This window comes from Erpetoichthys calabaricus, chromosome 5 (genome assembly GCF_900747795.2).
Source record: "Erpetoichthys calabaricus chromosome 5, fErpCal1.3, whole genome shotgun sequence".
Taxonomy (NCBI): domain Eukaryota; kingdom Metazoa; phylum Chordata; class Cladistia; order Polypteriformes; family Polypteridae; genus Erpetoichthys; species Erpetoichthys calabaricus.
In genome coordinates this window covers 110648518-110668784 of record NC_041398.2, presented here as the reverse complement: position 1 = coordinate 110668784, position 20267 = coordinate 110648518, and the positions used below count along the sequence as shown (strand labels likewise).

The 20267-nt window shown below is 36.3% G+C and overlaps 2 protein-coding genes across 2 annotated transcripts in view; one reads left to right on the top strand and one right to left on the bottom strand.

Moving 5' to 3' along the window:
* Positions 1-20267, top strand: part of slc30a9 (solute carrier family 30 member 9) — a 990624-nt gene that overhangs the window by 445102 nt on the left and 525255 nt on the right. The gene's annotated exons all lie outside the window — the stretch shown is intronic.
* Positions 1-20267, bottom strand: part of atp8a1 (ATPase phospholipid transporting 8A1) — a 338290-nt gene that overhangs the window by 151409 nt on the left and 166614 nt on the right. The window contains 1 exon segment of the mRNA XM_051928331.1: positions 12145-12250. Within this exon segment, the coding sequence (XP_051784291.1) occupies positions 12145-12250 (106 nt within the window).

The window sequence follows — 20267 nt, the reverse complement described above, 5'->3', positions numbered from 1 at the left end:
CTGACATTGCAATCGTTTAACTTTTTTAATGAGTGACACTTTTACCTCTTGTTTTTCTCTATTTATATATACAGTATAACTTTAATTTGGTTTAAGGTATGTAGTAATTTTATACCTCCAGATCTTTTCTAAGCACCTGCATTTGTTGTTAACAACACTTTCATACACCTCGGGTTTTGTTGGTTGCTATTCACAATGAATAACTGCGTAAAAAAACAAAATAACAATAATATGTGAAATGTTGAGGTTTTTAGTTTAACCATTCATGCTCCTCCATAAAGTATCAACATTTTCCTAAAATGTTCTGGTACAAACCTAAAGCCAATTAACCCATCAATCTCAACACTGTGCAAATTCAAAAACAAAAAAAAACAGTAAAGTTCTTTGGAATATTTTTGAATTTGAAACATTAATTATATTATAATTACCTGGTAACTCCTGAATTATTTTATTATTAATAAAATTATATTTAATGTTTTTTAAAAACAAAATCAATAATATGCTTCATGTCTGCAGCTGAAAAGAATGGCTTCTAGCTTTCACACCCATAATGTTCTTAATTGGAGGGAACGTCATGAAAATATGAGGATGGTTATTGAAATTACATAATTACATTGTGCAGTGATTCATTTTAATGTCAAACTAAAAATACACAGGTTTAACTGCTTTGCAGGTTTTTCCTCCAAATAATTAATGAGTATATTTTGACAGTTGGTTTATATTTTCTAAATTTTTGTGGCATTATTTCTGTTGAAGGTGGAGATAAACTGCTTACAAAAGAAAGAACATTCTCTGTATGCTATTTTTAGGTGGACTTAATTGAGTAGTTATATTTCATTAAATTATATTTTATGAAGGGCTTTTTACTCTGAGCATCACATAACAGGCATCAGTGTAAGTGTACTTCAGTGTTGATGCACTCTGAACTTACCAAAATATCTTATGTAAAAAGATAAAAGATGTTTATCAAATGCAATGCGACTTTGGCCTGACATGACGAGATGGGCTAAAGCTAGTGGACTTGGACTTTGCCAACAATATCACCTTGCTCGGAGTCACTCAGCAAGTGTTCAGTGGGTACACAGCAGCACTGAAGCATGAGGTGGCAAAAGTTGAGTTGCGAATCCGTGCGTTGAAAAGCAAGATTCCACGTGTAGTTTACTCCAATGTCAGCACCCCGTCTTCATGGGTCAATAGCGCTTCAAGGAAGTGTATCACTTCATCTTCCTTGGTAGCACTGTGGCGACAGACGATGGGTCCAACCAAGGTACCCAATGTCTGATTGGGAAGGCTATGACTGTTATGTGCCACTTGGAGCCTATCTGGAAATCCAGCCGCATTGCCCTACCAACTAAAATTCACCTTCTGAATTCGACTGTAATCCTTAACACTATCTATGCCTGTGAAACCTGGAAGTTGACATCACAAAACGACTGATTATATTACAGCAATGTTGCCTCCGACGGATCCTTTGTATCTCATACCGTGACCATGTCAGAAATGAAGAAGTATCTCCATGAATCAGCACTCATCCTCTAGTTGATATTGTCACTGAACGTTGGTTTTGGTTCGAGGGGCACATTTTCCACAAGCCCCCAGTACGCCTACCAAAAGTGGCCATGCTGTGGACGCCAGTGCATGGGAAATGGAAACAAAGGCGACCGAGGCAAACATGGTGGTGCACCTTTCTTGAACACCTTTGTGCAGTCAACTTGGCATGGGACAAAACCAAAGCCGCTTGTGCTGACCAGGTTTGATGGTGATCGTTTGCCTCCCAATGTAACACAAGAGGAACTAAGACTAAGTCCAAAATGCAATGATTTATCAGATTAATGTTTGAAAAGCAAAAATTACAGTGGTCTTATGTGAAATGTTAATTAGACTTAGTTAATTATAGTCTAACTTTTCAATGCTTTATTAAAAGAATCACATAAAAAAGTTTGAGATTTCAGGTTGCCAATACTGTTTTATACACAAAGCATCATAATTCATGTACATTGACATCTGGACATTCAAGGACACATTCAAATTCTTGCAAAAACTACCAAGTCATGTACATGAAGCAAATGCCTTAACAGATTCAAAAACTACGTGGATGAAATAAGGGGACATCTGAGCTTTTGCCTATGCAAATATGAGAAAACAGGGGAAGATCAGAATTTTATTAAAGAACTGCTTAAATTGCCATTAATACATTTACAATATTGGTGCACAAATGGTAGTTTAGTTTATGTTTTATATTTTCTGAGTGTCACATGCCTCTCCATTATAAAATGCCAGGACTGGCTATGTATTTTTTTTATTTTATTTTTTTATTTTATTTAGAAGCAGATAACATTCTATACAAATCAAACTTAACGAGGCAAAGCAAAATTCAACCCCTGCCCAAGAGAAAGAGAGGAGAGCCAATAACAAAATGCTACTCTATAAAAGGAACAAGAAAGGAAGAGTAACCTTTCCCCCAGAAAGGAAGCTTAATTTAAAATATTATTGATTAGATCCTGCCATATTTTAAAAAAAGTTTTGAACAGATTCTCTAAATGAGAATTTGTTAATTTTCCATTTTCAATGACTACAGAACATTATTTACCCACTGACTTAAAAGTGGTGGGGTGGGATTCTTCCATTTGAGCAAGATAAGTCTGCGGGCTAGTAGTGTAGTAAAGGCAATTATAATTTGTTTGTCCTTCTTCACTTTAAACCCATCAGGGAATACACCAAACACAGCTTTAAGAGTGATTGTGACACTGATAGGCAATGAAAAGATTTTTGTCCAAAATGTTGTTAATTTCTGCAGTGGGTTGGCACCCTGCCCAGGATTGGTTCCCTGCCTTGTGCCCCGTGTTGGCTGGGATTGGCTCCAGCAGACCCCCGTGACCCTGTGTTCGGATTCAGCGGGTTGGAAAATGGATGGCTGGATGTTGTTAATTTGGTGCATGCCCAGAACATGTGGCCCAGTGAGGGTAGAGCTAGAGCAGATCTGTGATTTTCATTCTCTCTCTCTCTCTCTCACACAGGCGGAAGCACCGAGCAGAAGCACCGAGCAGCGGCGTCTCCCACAGGCACGTAACCCTTCGCAAACACCCGAGCAAGTTCATCGGAAGTAAAGCCGGCAGCTGACCAGAAGAAATAACCGGCAGTGAGAAACTTGAAGCCGACGGTCTCTGAAGCAGAAAGCACTTAAGTAAACTACAGAAAACGGAGAAGATGACATCACCACTAAACGTAAGTTCCATCTGCGCTCTGCCCGTTGAGGGCACGTTTATATGTTGTGTGTCCTGCAGCATGTACAGTTCAGGTTTTCCGGCCAACATTGTAGACAGCTTCACCTGCCAAAAGTGTTTAGTTAATTTAGAGTTGGTCGGGAAAATACGCGAATTGGAGGACCGCGTTAGGAATCTGATAGCGATTAGGCAAACCGAAAATTGGATCGACTCGGTTTGTTTAGACAATTCGGCTACTTCTGATTCGGCTTCAGTCTCTCCTGGCCCCACTGTAGTCAGTGCACGGCCAAAGTCAGCAGCACCAATTCAGCCACAGGGCGAGTGGGTAACAGTAAGACGGGGGTCTAAGAATCCAAAATGTAGTCCCCCGGCACCCAGGTCACCAATTCGGACCCAGAACAGATTCTCAGCACTCCGCAGCGCGCCTGTGGAAACTGAGAATAAGAAAGTGCTCATAATTGGCGATTCCATAGTGCGGAATGTTAGAATTCCAAACTATGTTAAACCAGCAGTTCATGTTAAGTGCCTCGCAGGGGCCAAGATTTCTGGCATAGAGGCCGCATTGGACCGTGTCGCCGACGATGAAGTATCTACCTTATTGCTGCATGTCGGCACTAATGATACTTATTCACAGCAATCTGAGGTATTAAAGAGGAACTTCATCTCTCTTTGCATCAAAGCTAAAAGAAAATGTCGGAATTTAGTTGTATCTGGCCCCTTACCAAGATTATATAGAGGGGATGTGATTTATAGCAGATTGCATTCCCTTCACTGCTGGCTAGAAACCTGGTGTGCAAACAAAAGCATAGCGTTTGTGAACAATTGGGATGATTTTTGGGAAAGGCCTGGATTTTTCAGAAGAGATGGTCTTCATCCTAACTGGAGGGGATCTTATGTATTATCCCAAAATATGGCAGCAAAACTGCCTGGTTGACTGATTAGAGCACCATCCAGGCCGCAGTCATGTGATCTTAAATCACAGGCTGTTGTTTATCCCACCTGTTACTTTCCTGAAGCTGTTACCCATAATCCTTGTCTTGGGGCATCCAGTAAATTTAGTCTTGATACAAACCTTAAATTAATTGATAACCAAAAAATAAGGTGTATAATTAGACCAAGGGATAAAACCAGACCCTCCACCAGGGGCATCTGTAATAGAAATTTACTACAAATTAAAACAAAAAGTATATCACCAATTCAGAAAGAAGCATACAGTTTTAAATGCTGCTTATTGAACATTCGCTCTCTTGGCACTAAAGCTGTTTTGGTAAATGATATTATATTAAGTACAAAATCTGAGCTGTGTCTTCTCACCGAAACCTGGCTTAGTAAATGTGACACTGTCCCCCTAGCTGAGGCGTCACCAGATGGATACTCGTTCCTTCATAAGTCTAGAGATTCAGGTCGAGGAGGGGGCCTTGGAATAATTCATTGTAACAAAATGCAAATCACTTCTAAAAATTTAGGCAACTTTACATCCTTTGAAGCATTCATTTTAAATATTAAAACAGATTCCAACACAATTATAGTGCTAGTCTATAGACCACCAGGGCCGTACTCATTGTTCATGTCTGAATTTAGCAACCTTTTATCTGACTTGGCTATAAATTATGATCACATAGTACTGATGGGAGATTTTAATGTACACATTGATGTGGAAACTGACACTTTTAGCAAATGTTTTACTTATTTGTTAAATTCAGTAGGATTTTGTCAGAATGTCAAAGGTCCAACTCATAATCATAACCACACATTAGATTTAATTATAACTTACAAAGTTGAAATTCAAAATTTAATTATTACTCCATTAAATGAAGTTATTTCTGATCACTACTTAATTACATTTGATTTGGTCCTGCCCTTGCGAACACACTCCCAGATTAAAACAAAGACAGTGCGGCATCTAGATTGTAATTCTGCTTCAAAATTTATAGATACTTTGAGTAAGTCGAGTGTAATTGTGGAAAACCATTTAGATCAGTTAACATCAAATGTAAACACAGAAAACAATTTAGATGAGCTAACATCACATTATAATGTGACCTTGAGAGATGCTCTGGACACAGTGGCTCCCCTTAAAACAAAAGTGATCAAAGCACATAGAAACTCTCCCTGGTTTAATGAAAACACTCGAGCTCTTAAATTAGAGTGTCGAAAACTGGAACGCAGATGGAGAACAACAAAGCTACAGGTCTTTCAAATTGCATGGACAGAGAGTGTTAATAAATATAAAAAAGCCCTCTTTAAAGCTCGGTCAGAATATTATTCTACATTAATAGATAGCAATAATAAAAATCCTCGGGCACTGTTTAGAACAGTGGCTAAATTAACAAATGGAAATTCAGATCAACAGTGCAAAACACCAACAGACATTAGCAGTACAGACTTTATTAACTTCTTCAATGAGAAAATTAAAAATATAAGATCCCAGATCTCTGCATCACAGTACAAACCAAATACTAGCTTAGCAGACCCTGTCTCACATTGCACTCAGCACTTTAGTAATTTTAATCCTGTAACTGAGCAGGAAGTCTTAAGTTTAATTTCTAAAATGAAGCCCACTACTTGTTCCCTAGATCCAGTGCCAACAAAACTAGTAAAAAGTGCAATGGATGTTCTTGCAGCGCCTATCCTAAACATTATCAATAGTTCATTATTGCATGGCACAGTACCAGATGCACTAAAAGTGTTAGTCATTAAACCATTACTTAAAAAGTCAGACCTTGACCCACATATACTAAATAATTATAGGCCTATTTCAAATTTACCGTTTCTCTCTAAAATACTAGAAAAAGTAGTCGCCAGTCAGCTTCAGACACACCTTATGCATTACAATTTATTTGAGAAATTCCAGTCTGGTTTTCGCACTGGTCATAGTACAGAAACGGCACTAACACAGGTTGTAAATGACATTCTGATATCCTCTGATGAAGGAAACTCAACTGTAATTATGTTGTTGGACTTAAGTGCAGCATTTGACACCATCGACCATTCTATCTTACTGCACAGGCTAGAAAATGATGTTGGGCTTACAGGCACCGTGCTCGCTTGGTTTAGTTCTTACTTATCAAATCGATTCCAATATGTACAGAAATGTGCTGACAGTACTCCATCATTATACACAGAAGTTCAATATGGTGTCCCGCAGGGCTCAGTACTGGGACCTTTACTGTTTTCACTGTACATGCTTCCACTGGGATCTATCATTAGGAAACATAATGTTAATTTTCACTCGTATGCAGATGACACCCAGTTATACCTTTCATTTAAATCAAATGAAGTTTCTCCAATGTTGTCTTTAATTAGTTGTGTTAGTGAATTAAAGGAGTGGATGAATAAGAACTAATTGTCTTTAAATACAGATAAAACAGAGATGTTAATTGTTGGAGGGAATGATGCTGATCACAATAATATTTTGTCATCATTTAACTCAGTGGGAATCCCAGTCAATTTTACTGAATCAGCCCGCAATCTAGGAGTTATCTTTGACTCTAGCATGTCATTTAAAGCGCATATTACAAAGTTGTCCAAAACATGTTTCTTCCATCTTAAAAATGTTAGGAAATTAAGGCGCTTTTTAAATAAACAGGATTCTGAGAAACTAATTCATGCATTTATCTCTAGTAGGATTGACTACTGCAATGCGGTGTTCACTGGATGTTCAAACTGTTCTTTATACAGCCTCCAGTTAATCCAAAATGCGGCTGCGAGAATTATTACAAGAACAAGAAAATACGAACACATAACTCCAGTTCTTAAATCCTTACACTGGCTCCCGGTTAAGTTTAGGGCAGATTTCAAAATCCTTCTTTTAACATATAAATCATTAAATGGTCGAGGTCCGGCTTACTTGTCTGAACTTATCATGACTTACAAACCAGAGCGCACATTAAGATCTCAAGATGCCGGTCTGCTTATGATTCCAAGGATTAATAAAATAACAGTGGGAGGTCGAGCTTTTAGTTACAGGGCCCCTAAACTGTGGAATGGTCTGCCTGCTACTATAAGAGATGCCCCTTCGGTCTCAGCTTTTAAATCCCGGCTGAAGACTCACTACTTCAGTTTAGCATATCCTGACTAGAGCTGCTGATTAACTGTACAGACTGCATCTCTGTTGTTAGTCATTAGCACTTAAACATAAGTAACATGACAGTTATAATTGTATACTAACCCTCACTTATTCTGTTTTTCTTCTCGGTACTCAAATGTGGCACTTGGTGCCATGGCCCACCTGCCAAGTTGTTTTGCCTGCCTAAGGAAAAGTCATCCCAGATGGAGGATCGCAGGAATCGTGGGAGAGAGGGGTCCTTTCATCGGATTGGCTGGCCCAGCACTGTTTCAGCTGTGGAATGGCCAAATGGGGGAGGCAGCTTGAAGGATGAGGTCTCCAGGACTCTATACAAATACAAATCTTATTATGGGATATATCATCTACTGTTAAATTCTACTCTGTACTTCTAAAATTTATATATATATTTTTTTTTTTTTTTTTTATTTCTTACTATATTGAGAAATTGTTCTGTGTACTGTACTGTATTGTATAATATTGACCTCCTTCTTTTGACACCCACTGCACGCCCAATCTACCTGGAAAGGGGTCTCTCTTTGAACTGCCTTTCCCAAGGTTTCTTCCATTTTTCCCTACTAGGTTTTTTTTGGGAGTTTTTCCTTGTCTTCTTAGAGAGTCAAGGCTGGGGGGCTGTCAAGAGGCAGGGCCTGTTAAAGCCCATTGCGGCACTTCCTGTGTGATTTTGGGCTATACAAAAATAAACTGTATTGTATTGTATTGTAGAGCTTGATTGCAATGTTTGCAGGTTGAATCTTGCCCTGGAAACATTTTGGACAATTTTATTTGAGATAAATGCGCTTGATAAAAGATTTTAGGTTGAATAATTGAATGCCTTGCACATTAAGAGCGACACGGTATTCTATGCATGGCTGCCTTCCACTCTTTTTCTGAACTATTAAGTGAAAGATCCTTTCCCCAATGGGCTCTGGGGTCTTTGAAAAGAAGGGACTTTTAAGATATTTTTCTAAATTGTAGAGTTGCTATTTGAGTCTTCAAGACTGACCAATATTTCTTCTGAAATAGAACAAGGTAGGAGGTGAGGAAAATTGGGGAGGTTCTGTTTAGCAAAGTTTCTAGCTTGAAAGTAGTGGAATAATTGTGTTGATGAGAAGTTGAATTTGAAGCGTAATTGTTCATAAGATGCAACATTTTCCAGACATTAAATGGTGTATATATTTGAGAGGGTGGAAAAAGGTAGATGTCATGTAGGGGTGCAATAAATAAAAGCTGTTCTGTCTTAAAGTGCTTCTTACATTGGTTCCATATTCTGAGAGAGTGAAGGGCAATTGGAGTATTAGTGTACAGATGGAAATTTGAAATAACTGGGGCACAAAGAAGTGAATATAGAAAACTACTGTAAGATTTTATTTCTATTGTAGAGCAAGCTTGTATATATTCATCGATTTGTGTTGATGTCCAGGTCTTTATAGCTTGTATATTTGCCACCAAGTAATAAAACTGAAAGCTAGGTAGTGCCATACCCCCTTATGCTTTAGGCCATTGAAGAGTCAGCCTTTGGATACATGGATGTTTTGAATTCCAAATAAAAGAAGTTAAAATGGAGTCTAACTTCTTAAAAAATTATATATTTATGGTTATGGAGATGGTTTGTAAAGATGAACACCCTTCCCAAGCTCCTCCTCCTATTTCAATGTTGATTTTCCAAGCTAATGTAAGATGGAAGGTATACCATCTATTCAGGTCTTGTTTAATTTTTTCCATGTAGACAGCAATATTTTGTTGAAAAAGAACTTTATATTTGCTTGTGATATTTACCCCTAGATATTTAAACTGATCTGCCAAGATAAATGGGAAGGTATCCAATCCGATATTGTGTGCTAGAGAATTCACTGGAAAAAGCACCCATTTATTCAAATTGATTTTGAGTCCAGATATCTTTTGAAAATCTGATAATGCTTTTAGGACTGCTGGCACAGAATTCTGTGGGTCAGATATATAAAGTACCATATCATTTGCATATAGTGATATTTTCTGTTCAAGTCCTTCTCTGAAAATTCCCTATATCTCTGATGCATTTCAAAGGTATACAGCCAGTAGTTCAATGGTGATTGCAAAGAGCAGTGGTGACAGGGGACATCCTTGTCAAGTACCACGTTCTAGTCTGAAGTAGTCTGAAATAGTGTTATTAATACAAACTGAGGCTTCTGAACTAATATGAAGTAGTTTGATCTATGCATGCATGTTTGGACTGAACCCAAATTTGTGCAATGTGGTGAACAGTTAGTCCCATTCAATCATATCAAATGCTTTTTCTGCATTTAAAGATAATAAGATCTCTGGGATATTAGATTTAATAGATGATTATATTATGTTAAACAAACTTCATAGATTAGAAGTTAAGGGATTGCCTTTAATATATCTGGTTTGGTCTTGTGATATTATGGAAGGAAGCACTTTCTCAGTTTTTCTGGCTTGAACTTTGAAGAGTATCTTAACATTGTTATTCAAAAGAGAGATTGGTCTATATGATGTACATTGTAGTAAATCCTTATTTTTCGTAGGAAAGACGGTAATTAAAAATGCTTGGCGAAAAGTTAGAGATAGAAATGTGTTGTTTTTAGCTTCTACAAATGTTGCTAATAGTAGTGGAGCTAAATTAACAGAAAACGTTTAATAAAATTCCACAGGGTAGCCATCAGAGCCGGCTGCTTTCGCACTAGGAAGTGAGTTTATAGCATCTAGTAATTCTGAAAGTGTCAGAGGTTTATCCAGTTCGAAAGCAGTAAGAGTATCTAGCTCTGGTATCTGTAATGAATCAAGAAACTCATTAGATTGTGTCTTATCTTCTTTAAACTGAGTAGAATAAAAGGACTTGTAGTACTCTCTAAATGTGTAAGTTATATTTTTATGGTCAGTATCTTCTTTAAACTGAGTAGAATATAAGGACTTATAGTACTCTCTAAATGTGTAAGTTATATTTTTATGGTCAATAATTTTATCTCCGTCAGTGTTGTTGTTAATTGCTGTTATTGCATTATGGACTTCCCGCTTGTGGATTTGTTGGGCTAAGATTTTACTGGCCTTCTCTCCATGTTCATAATAATGATGTTGTGATTTAAAGATAAACTCTTCCGTTTATTTAGTAGTCAAAAGGTTAAATTGTGATTGCAAAACCTGTCTTTTCCTATAAAGTGTCTCATTGGGGGACCTGGTATATTCTAGATCTATTCTGGAAATTTTGCGGATTAGCTCAGACACCTTATTGGTTTGCAATTTATTTTTGTGAGAAAGACATGAAAAAATCTGACCTCTTAAAATTGCCTTCAGAGTTTCCCAGAGTATACCTGCTGAGACCTCCGAGGATGCATTTCTCTCAAGAAAATAATCAATATGCTTGGATATGAATTCTGTACAGTTCTCATCAGCTAATGACAGGGGGCTAAGATGCCAGCAGTGAGATGAGCATCTAGGACATTGTAATTTAAGCTCCATGAACAAAGGGGAATGGTCAGAGATAACAATAACATCATACTTACAAGATTTGATAGTGGGCAAAAAATTGTCTATGAGGAAGTAATCAATTCTTGAGTAACAGTGATGTATAGGTGAGAAGAAGGAGTATGTTCATAGGTTAGGATTTAAATACCTTCAAGGGTCTGATAAATTATGATCTGTTACAAACTGTGTAATTATCTATGCAGTATTAGATGTTGTAGCTAGGGATCTATCCAGATCTAGACTTAAAACATAATTAAAGTCTCTGGCCATGTATTTTTCTTAATTTATAGAAAATGCTAAACTTCAGAACCCAATTTTGTGCAGCAAAACGCATATATAACCATAATTGTGAAGAAACAACTCTGACTAAAAATACCAAACTTATACTATAAGTACAAATAACACTTGCAACAGTATTCTATTGCCATCAAGTCAAGAAAATATCATAAAAAATCATGAATATTTCTATGTACTTTGCCACTTTATGGTTAACTCATCAATATTCATGAGTTGGGTGGAGTTTTCAACTAAAATGCACAATGGCATGTAAGCTGGAAGCTGTAAAGCCAGTTTTAGAACAAATTTAGAATAAACATTATTTGAATTAAGAGATAGTGATGGCAATGTGAACTGATCATAAGATATTGATGCAGATAGAGAAATTGATTAACTGTACATCCAACCCACCGTGATATGCTTGGTGACTTATAAAGCTGCAGCAGGGTGCAGTATGTATGTGGCAAAAAAGCAAAATGATTGCCATCAAGTGAGCAGACAAGAAAGATGTTTAAAATATTTTTAAACTCCCTTTTTAGTTTTTATTCTGAACATCTCAATAGTTTGTTCTGGATACACAAAAGGTGTACATTGTAATTACACAGTAGCTTTTTATTTGTCTCTGTATCTTTACTAATATTGAATTGAATTGAATTGAAACCCTTTATTATCATTGTAAAATAATGACAATGAAATTACGAGTGCCTCTCCAACTGGGTACAAAAAGCAAAAAATACACAGCTTTTTGTGAAACACAACCAGTGATACACTACATAATACAAGCAAAGAAAAAAACAGTAATATTATATGTAAAAATACAGTTAAAAAGAAATAAGATAAAATAAAAATAGAACCAGTAGCAATACAGTAAAATAATACCATTTCACGACAGAAAATAATAATGAGCAAATCCAAATGGTCTTCTGCTAATTAAAGTTCAAATTTATTCTGGCTTAATCAATATCTTCATCAGCACTAAAAATACGAATCAATCTTTGAAGAGCATGTCCTGAGAATAGGTGATTGAATATTATTAATGCCAGTACAGTATATCTCAGTTGTCATGAAGATAACTAAACATACCTATGTCTTTTATAAAAGAATAAACAAACATACCTGGGGAAGCAGCTTGGTAAACAATCTTGTCATCGGCCCTCTCAGGAACTGCTGTATGGCACACAGCCATCATTGTCATAAACTCTAGTATGATGGCTGCAGTGGGCTAAATTGAAACAGAGAAATAAAAATAACTTTAGTAAGAAAGACTGGTAAACAATTCTACCATTACAGACAGATATGACTCACAACTACTTAAAAACACAATTAATATATATCTGAATTGATACAATTAAATAGAATATATTCAAGTACAAATACAATTTCCTCTAAGAACCTAAGGTGCGTTCACAAACAATGCACAAAGCAACTATTGTGATAGTGACCTCCATTTGTCTGTCTGTCCACATGAAACAACTTGGTCCACCCATGGACCAATTTTATTGAAATGTGGCATACTTATTCTTCAAGGAAATTTTTCAAGACACTTCAGTTTTCGTTGAGATATTGAACAGCTCGTAATGTGCCCATCAAAAAGTATTGGTGAAATTGCAAACTCAACTATCTTAAAGAAACGTTCTGTGCAAGTTCAATTACAAATTAGTATACTATTCAATTTTACCTTGACAACGGTTAACCACCTTGCATATTTCCCTCATTTTTACCTCCAATAACCACTACTGATGTTTCTTTATCAGTATGCTGCTGCTGGAGTATGTGAATTTCCCCTTGGGATTAATAAAGTATCTATCTATCTATCTATCTATCTATCTATCTATCTATCTATCTATCTATCTATCTATCTATCTATCTATCTATCTATCAATAAAGGTTAATGAAAAACCAGCAAACTGCGTACATAGGTAGGAAGTCGCTGTCACTGCTTGATTACGCATGCAGGATGGCGTCCCTCTATTAGCATGTCCAGTGAGACAGAAAACTCTGCATGTATCTCCCTTCTCCTGATGCTTTAATTCCTAACTGGCAATTTAAATAATCTTGGTAACCATAAAAGTATAAAATGCAATCCAAGCAAAGGGATATCTAGATATGAATGTAGTATCCTGTTGAGTGTAAGCCATTGTGCACAAAGCAAATAAACATTTAGTCAGCACTATTTAACTTATGTTAAACCAAGTTCACACTTCCATTATGTGAAGATTATAATGATTCACTATTTCACTGTCACTATAATTTACTAGGGTGACCAGGCATCCAGGTGACAGGGACAGTCATGATTTCAGGCTGTGTGTGCTGATAAATAACTTAATAATAAGAAAATGTTTTAACAGGCTGCCCATCCAATAAAACATTACTCCACCAAAACAAACATAATCATAATACATTTATAGCAGCGAGTGCAATACTTCCAAGGGGAAAAATAACCAACCCTCAAGCTTTCAGTTTGATGTAATATACAGTACATATAATAGAATAACTTTGATGGGGAAAGACTGATTAAGAACTTGTGCTAAATTTGAACAGCATCATGAGGACAACCAAGAGGCTGACAAAAACAGCTCTGCCATTAATTGGTTTTCACTTTAAGTGCAAGGTGAGATCATGTGAGTTCATCTGTGAAACTGCTTTTTTTCCCCCCAGTGCTCTAAAACCTCGATGTTGATGATGAGATGAAGCAGGGATTAAAAAAGTAAGGATGAGCTTTATGCATGGGCATACATGCTGCACAAGTGTCCCAGTTTGGGACTTGGAAAATCTGGTCACCTTACAATTTACCATCAGAGTGTCCATCACCATCACCTGATATCCATAATGGTCACTCACTATAATAAAGTTTACCTTTCACTTCTGTTATTTGCTACCATTTATAACAAATGAGGAGTTTTCCAAATCCCATTTCATGAAAATTACAATGGCCAGACATCCTCAAGCAGAAAAGAAATCGGTTACAAAAGATTCATTTTTTTATTTAGATTAATTGCCAATTGCAAATTGCAAATTGTCACTGTGTGTGACCATGGGGTCTGTGTGAGTGAGTGAGACTGGACTTTGTGATGGACTAGAGTTTTATTCTGGCCTGTTTTCAGCCCTTTGACCAATTCAAGTGAAGACGATTTTGGCCCCTGCAAACCTGAAATGGATTGACGAGGCTGTAGAACCTACCTATTGAACTCAGTCCATTGAAGGCCACAGTGCTTGCACAGCTCTTGAACACACTTGAAAGCAATGCTATGTGTACATTTTCTAATTTGTTAAAAATCATCATGTGGATATTTTCTGCTGTTGTCAAAAAAGTTTTCACAAGTACACAAATGGAAATACCAAGATAGATATCCAAAATAGTGAACCACCACAAAAATATAAACAAAATCTATAGCAGTAAGGCAGACTTGTTTAAAATAAAACAAAAGGTCTAAGGACTATTCTGCACTATATGAATGCAACAGTAAACTATTTGTTAAGGAACCGAATAAAAATGTGCCATTTGCTCAAAGTCTATGCTGGTTTTTATTCATGAATTCTGGTTTTCTCATATCCCCAAAGATGTGCATGTTGGGTTAAATGGCAATTCCAAATTGCATTTGTGTGAAGGTGAATGTCGGCATCTTGTACAAGGCTGGTTCCTGCCTTGCATCCAGTGCTACCAAAATAGATGCTTCCCTCACTGAGTTAGGAAATGCTAAGTAATTTTCTACCATTGGAGCTTACTCTGGTAAAATAATGCACATGCACATGGCATAATCCTGGAAAAGGAGCCAGTCCAGTGGAGGGCACAATCACTCACAGTATGCCAGTGTACAATCACCACCCAACCTAACCTACACATCCTTGGACTGTGGGATTAGAATAAACTACTCATAGTAGAGAGTGTATGCAAATAAAGATAAATTTTCGAAACTCTGCAGATACAGCACAGGTGTCGAACTCCGGTCCTCGAGGGCCGCAGTGGCTGCATGTTTTCATTCTAACCATCTTCTTCATTAGTGAGCCGTTTTTACTGCTAATTAACTTCTTTTGCTTTAGTTTTAATTAACTTGACTCAGGCTCCTTAATTGTCTCTTTTTCCTTAATTAGTAGCCAAACAATAATGAGACATCAAACAAGCCACCACATGACAGAAAAATCAACAGATTTGGAAATGTCTGCTGTGGCAGAATGAGAGCAGCAACAAGCCATTGAATTACATAACGGGCTTAATTAACAGCAAGAATCAGCTTCTCATTAAGATACTGGTTGGAGTGAAATTGGTTGGAGTTTGAAATCCCAGTTTAGCTGATTATCTGTTGGCTCGTTTCACATCTCATTTCAGTTTGGCTGCCATTTAATGAAGAAACAAATCAATTCAGAGGAGTGAATCCTTAAAAACAGGGCTATTGAAATGAAGGGAAAAGGAGTTAATTAGCAGTGAAAACTACTCACTGATTAGGAAAAGGGTCAGAATGAAAACCTGTAGCCACTGTGGCCCTCCAGGCCCAGAGTTCGACACCCCTGAGATACAGAGACAAGACTAAAATATTGAACCACAGCTATAAGGCACAACAGTTAGTTAATCTAATTACTGTACTACTCTAATTATTATCTAACCTTAATTAGCTTTCGGTGGTTTCCTTCCTCCAAAACAATTTACAGTTTCACCAATACAATATTCTATAACTGCAGTAGAAATAAAAAAAGGTTTGACAAATAACTGTACTGATAAATAGTTTGTAGTCTGAAGACAATAAAGTAAATGTTCGGTTTGAGCACAATAGCTTGCAATTAAGTGTACACTGGAACAAGATATTTTTGTATCGGTTCCAATACAGAAACAATTTAAAACATTGAAAGTTTCTAAAAACCTTTGCATACTACAGGATTTCAATGAGAATATAACGAAAGTACATCTTATGGAATAACATGCCTTGACAAAAATACATAAATAATTGCAAATGGATACACACAAACTTAGCTTATTTGATCAACACAAAATTTAAATATTGATCTGTGCACAAAAACGCAAGCACAAGAAAAAATCAACCACAGGACAGAATCAAACTAAGGGCTACTGGTAATAATTTACCACAATAATGCCCCAAAGTTAGTGTATGAACTAGGTCAGATGTGTGTATTTCATCTTAAATCGAGTCCTGCACATTTGTGAGGCATTCACATGTTCTCTCTATGTCTGAAAGGATTTTCTTGAGGTACTCCAGTTTTCCTCCCATATCCAAAATATGTCTTTTTTAGGTTAGGTGGTAACTGCTGAATGACCCTATGTACAGTATGTGTGTCATTTTCCCCAACCCAACCCTAAACTGAATTACTGCTATGTATGTTATATAAAGAGACTATACTGTACTTACAATAGATATTAAATGAAATGAAAATATCTGTGTTGGGAAATTAAGATGTACTTCAAAGTTTTTTCTAAAGCATTCAGAATGCTTCACATAACAAAATGAAATGACTATTCAGAGATGAAAGCCCTCAAAATCATTTGATTTTAACAAGTCCCTGAATGCATCAATATAATTTTTTTTTGGTTAATCCTTCAAAGTCACAATAAAATGAGTTTACAGGTAATTAAGCAAATGGTATGCAGCCTGCCAAATTTATTAAATTACTGTAATCCTTTTGGCAGTTGAAAGGAAGGCAAAATCAATTAGCTAATGGTCAATAATAACAAGCTCCTGCCTAAGCACTATAAGGGCAATGCCTGGAAACTTGCACTCTGCCATTAAACTGTCAGCTAAAGACACAGAAATATATTCAGAAGCAATATAAGTTAAAAGAACTGTGTTTGGATTTCTTTAGTGAAATGGAATCTTACTCTCCATAACTTATATGAAGAAAAACATATCCTTCTGAATGCTCGTGACATCAATAAAGGAGATCTCTGTTTTGCTATTCTACAAATGCAAATTCTAATAAAATTGCAGGGCTGTAGGTTTGAATTGCTGTGGGATTTTGCCAAGAGTGCACCGTAGGACATTCCTTTTTCTTAGCCCTTCCTATCCTTGTATTTTTAAAGATGAATCATAGCACTTACAAAGTTTTCTTGACACCAAAGTGAAAATGGTAATTGTGCAGAATGTAATACATTCATTAAATAGGAAAATTCAAAATTAAAACTTTTTTAATCAAAAGAGAAATACCCAAAGCACAGCTCAGCAAACCTGCTCGGGAATGACGGCACATCAGTTTCCGAGACAGGAGCACTAAAACATGCAGTCCTAAATAACATTAAAATCCTACATATAAAGCTTCTAGCCATAAAGGCTGGGAACTAACACTCTCTCGAGTTTCTGCACTTACAGATAAGTCACTCAAGTGCGTGCTCCAGCAATTTAAATATTACAAAATGCCTTTGCTGATGTAATATCTGTAGTATACACAGATAAGCACACTTTATTAAAATTAGCATAACTTAAACAGAAAATAGGTTTTGATACTGGGAATGCATGGAATGTGATTTAAAAAAATCAACAGTTGTATTTAGGGATTTTGCATGGTAATAAATCCTAGGGCTACACAGTACAAAAATTCAGAATTCAAAAAATAAATGCTTTTTATCTAAAAGCATCCTAAAAATAATAATGACAGATTATTTTCTGCCACCTACACTTTCCCCTTTAGGAAATGTCTAGAATAAAGAGTTTATGTGTAAGCTGATTATGTAGAAAACTGTAGAAAAATATACCTTGTTAAAATATTTAGCAAAAATATATATAAAAAAAAGATTTTATGGTAGTGTACATTCTACCATAATCTCATCAATCCCCCATTATTGATCCTGCTTCATCCATTTTAAGGTCAATGGGGCATCATGGCCAGAAGCACTAGGCAGGCAATAAGAACAAATTTTGGAAACGGAATATTCATGCACACACCCACACTTGTTCGTTTGTGGCCAATTCAAAATGACTTATTAATTTAACATACAATTTTGGGATAATGTGACAGGAAGGCACTGAACAAATACTCAAAGGCACAGTGAGAATGTGCAATTTGTACACGGGCAGGAACCGGGCGAGGATTTGAACCTACGTAGGGCTCTGGAGCTATGAGGCAGCAATCAAACTGCTGCAGTACATTTCCGTCCTTCTGCTAAGGCTAGTAAACAAAATTAATAATTCATGGGAAAATAAGTACATGTAACCCTGTTTCCTTATAATTTAAAATAGTGATTCTCAAAACTTAAAGAAGAAAAAATGTGCAAACCCGTGTACTGCTTGGTTTCCTAATAAGAATCTGTGGTATGGGCAAACCTTACTAAATATTTTTTTTAAATTATGATTATTCACAGTGACATTCCCAAGCTCCACAGAGAGGAAAATACAATTGTAACTGAAAAGGGCTTATAGCTTCTCAACATTAAATTTTTAATGAAAAAATCTCAGCCAACAGAAAAAAGTCTTACTTTGCAGGACTCAAGTAGTTTTAATTGAAAAGAACACAACAACATAACACTTTACACATTAATAAGACCAAACAAATGCTATCATCACCCCACACAATATATACAATATACAGTACCATAAAAGACTCATTCACAAAGTTTAAAGCACTTATTTATTTCGAAATGTGAACAGATATATTAGTAGAAAACAGATGAAAAACTGAAAAGTGATATATTATATGGCAGCTATGTTACCTGCCAAACAGAGATAATAGAATAAATTTTTAAAAAAAAATGATATTTGGTATCTCTTGACCTACATGCACCCTGAGCATTCATTCTATCCTTTCCTCACTTTCCTTATGTGTCTCAACCTCCCTTGCCCGACACTTTCTCTCTGAATTGTGTTCCCACAAAGCCTGCTTCTCAGACTGAGTTTTGAGGTGCACTTTCTTCTTGTCTGATTTTTTGACTACCAGCAATGGTAGACATATCCCCATTACCTTCTGTGTAAACATCATTCGTATTCTTGTGGATACTTTCTGTTTTTGAAGGCAACTCTGATTGTGCCTCATTGGGATTTAGTAACCCAATTCCTTGGTACATTAATACCTTTGAAATGCTCCATTTTTACTTCTTTTTGGTAAAAAAAAAAAAATTGTCATAATCAGGAGTTAAACTTTGCACCCCAATATATCATGTTATCATCCCTACCTTTGAACCACCAAAGCTAAACTGACCAATCAGATTGTTCAGAGAGACTGAACACACACACACACACACGCACACACACACACACACACACACACATAGTAGGATTTTATCACATAGTAGATATAAGATAGATGGCATCCTGGTGGCCAGTATGAACAGAGGCGGCACCTCCACAGGACACTGAAATTTATTCTGTCATCATTTTGATGTCATTTTAATGTCTTTGTCTTATAAATTAATGAAACATCTAAAATTTATGCTATACTCATTCTAGCATCACGTCACTTGGGTTGGGGGTTTTTTGGGTTATGGCCCGAAGTTTCAGAAGCACTTGGGTCATGCCCAATGTGTATAAAAAAATATGTTGAAAATGTAAGCTTTGCCACAACATGTAAATCAAAGGGCAGCAATATACAGCGCCATGGAAAGGTATCAGCCTCTTTCTGACACTTAATAACTTGTTATACCACCCCTAGTTGTAATGACTACAACCCAATACTTCCTATAATTTAATATCAGTCTTTCATGTCACTGTGGACCGCTGAGGGGGAATTTTAGCCCACTCTAATAACTTGTTGCAATACCCTTAGTTGTAATGATTGTAACCCAATACTCCCTATAATTTAATATCAGTCTTTCACGTCGCTATGGAGGAACTTCAGCCCACTCTTTTTTGAAGAACTGCTTGAAGTTAATTCAGAAACACTGATGGGTTTTTGAGTACAAACTGCCTGTTTCAGATCCTACCAAAGCATCTTTCGAGCTTCTGGACTAAGCCTAGCCAAAAAATGAACTTTGCTTCTTTACAGCCATTCTGATGTAGACTTTTGTGTTTTGGATCATCCAATGTCACACATTTATAACTGAGGAAATCAGGAAGGACGCAAGTAATTTGTCACACCACTCTAACCTTCAATTTTATTGTTTCATAAAGGTATAATGATGTGTTGTTATTTATTCACATATTTTCTATTAGAACACATCAAGTTCCTAAAAAATTACTCTACAAGGAGTGGAGGGGAAATGTAATGTAACTTCTGAGAGCAATATAAAAAATGTTTCCATTTTTTATTGTTATAAATTATTCTGGAATATTTTTTTCTTTTAGCAATGGTGTAGTAAATAACAT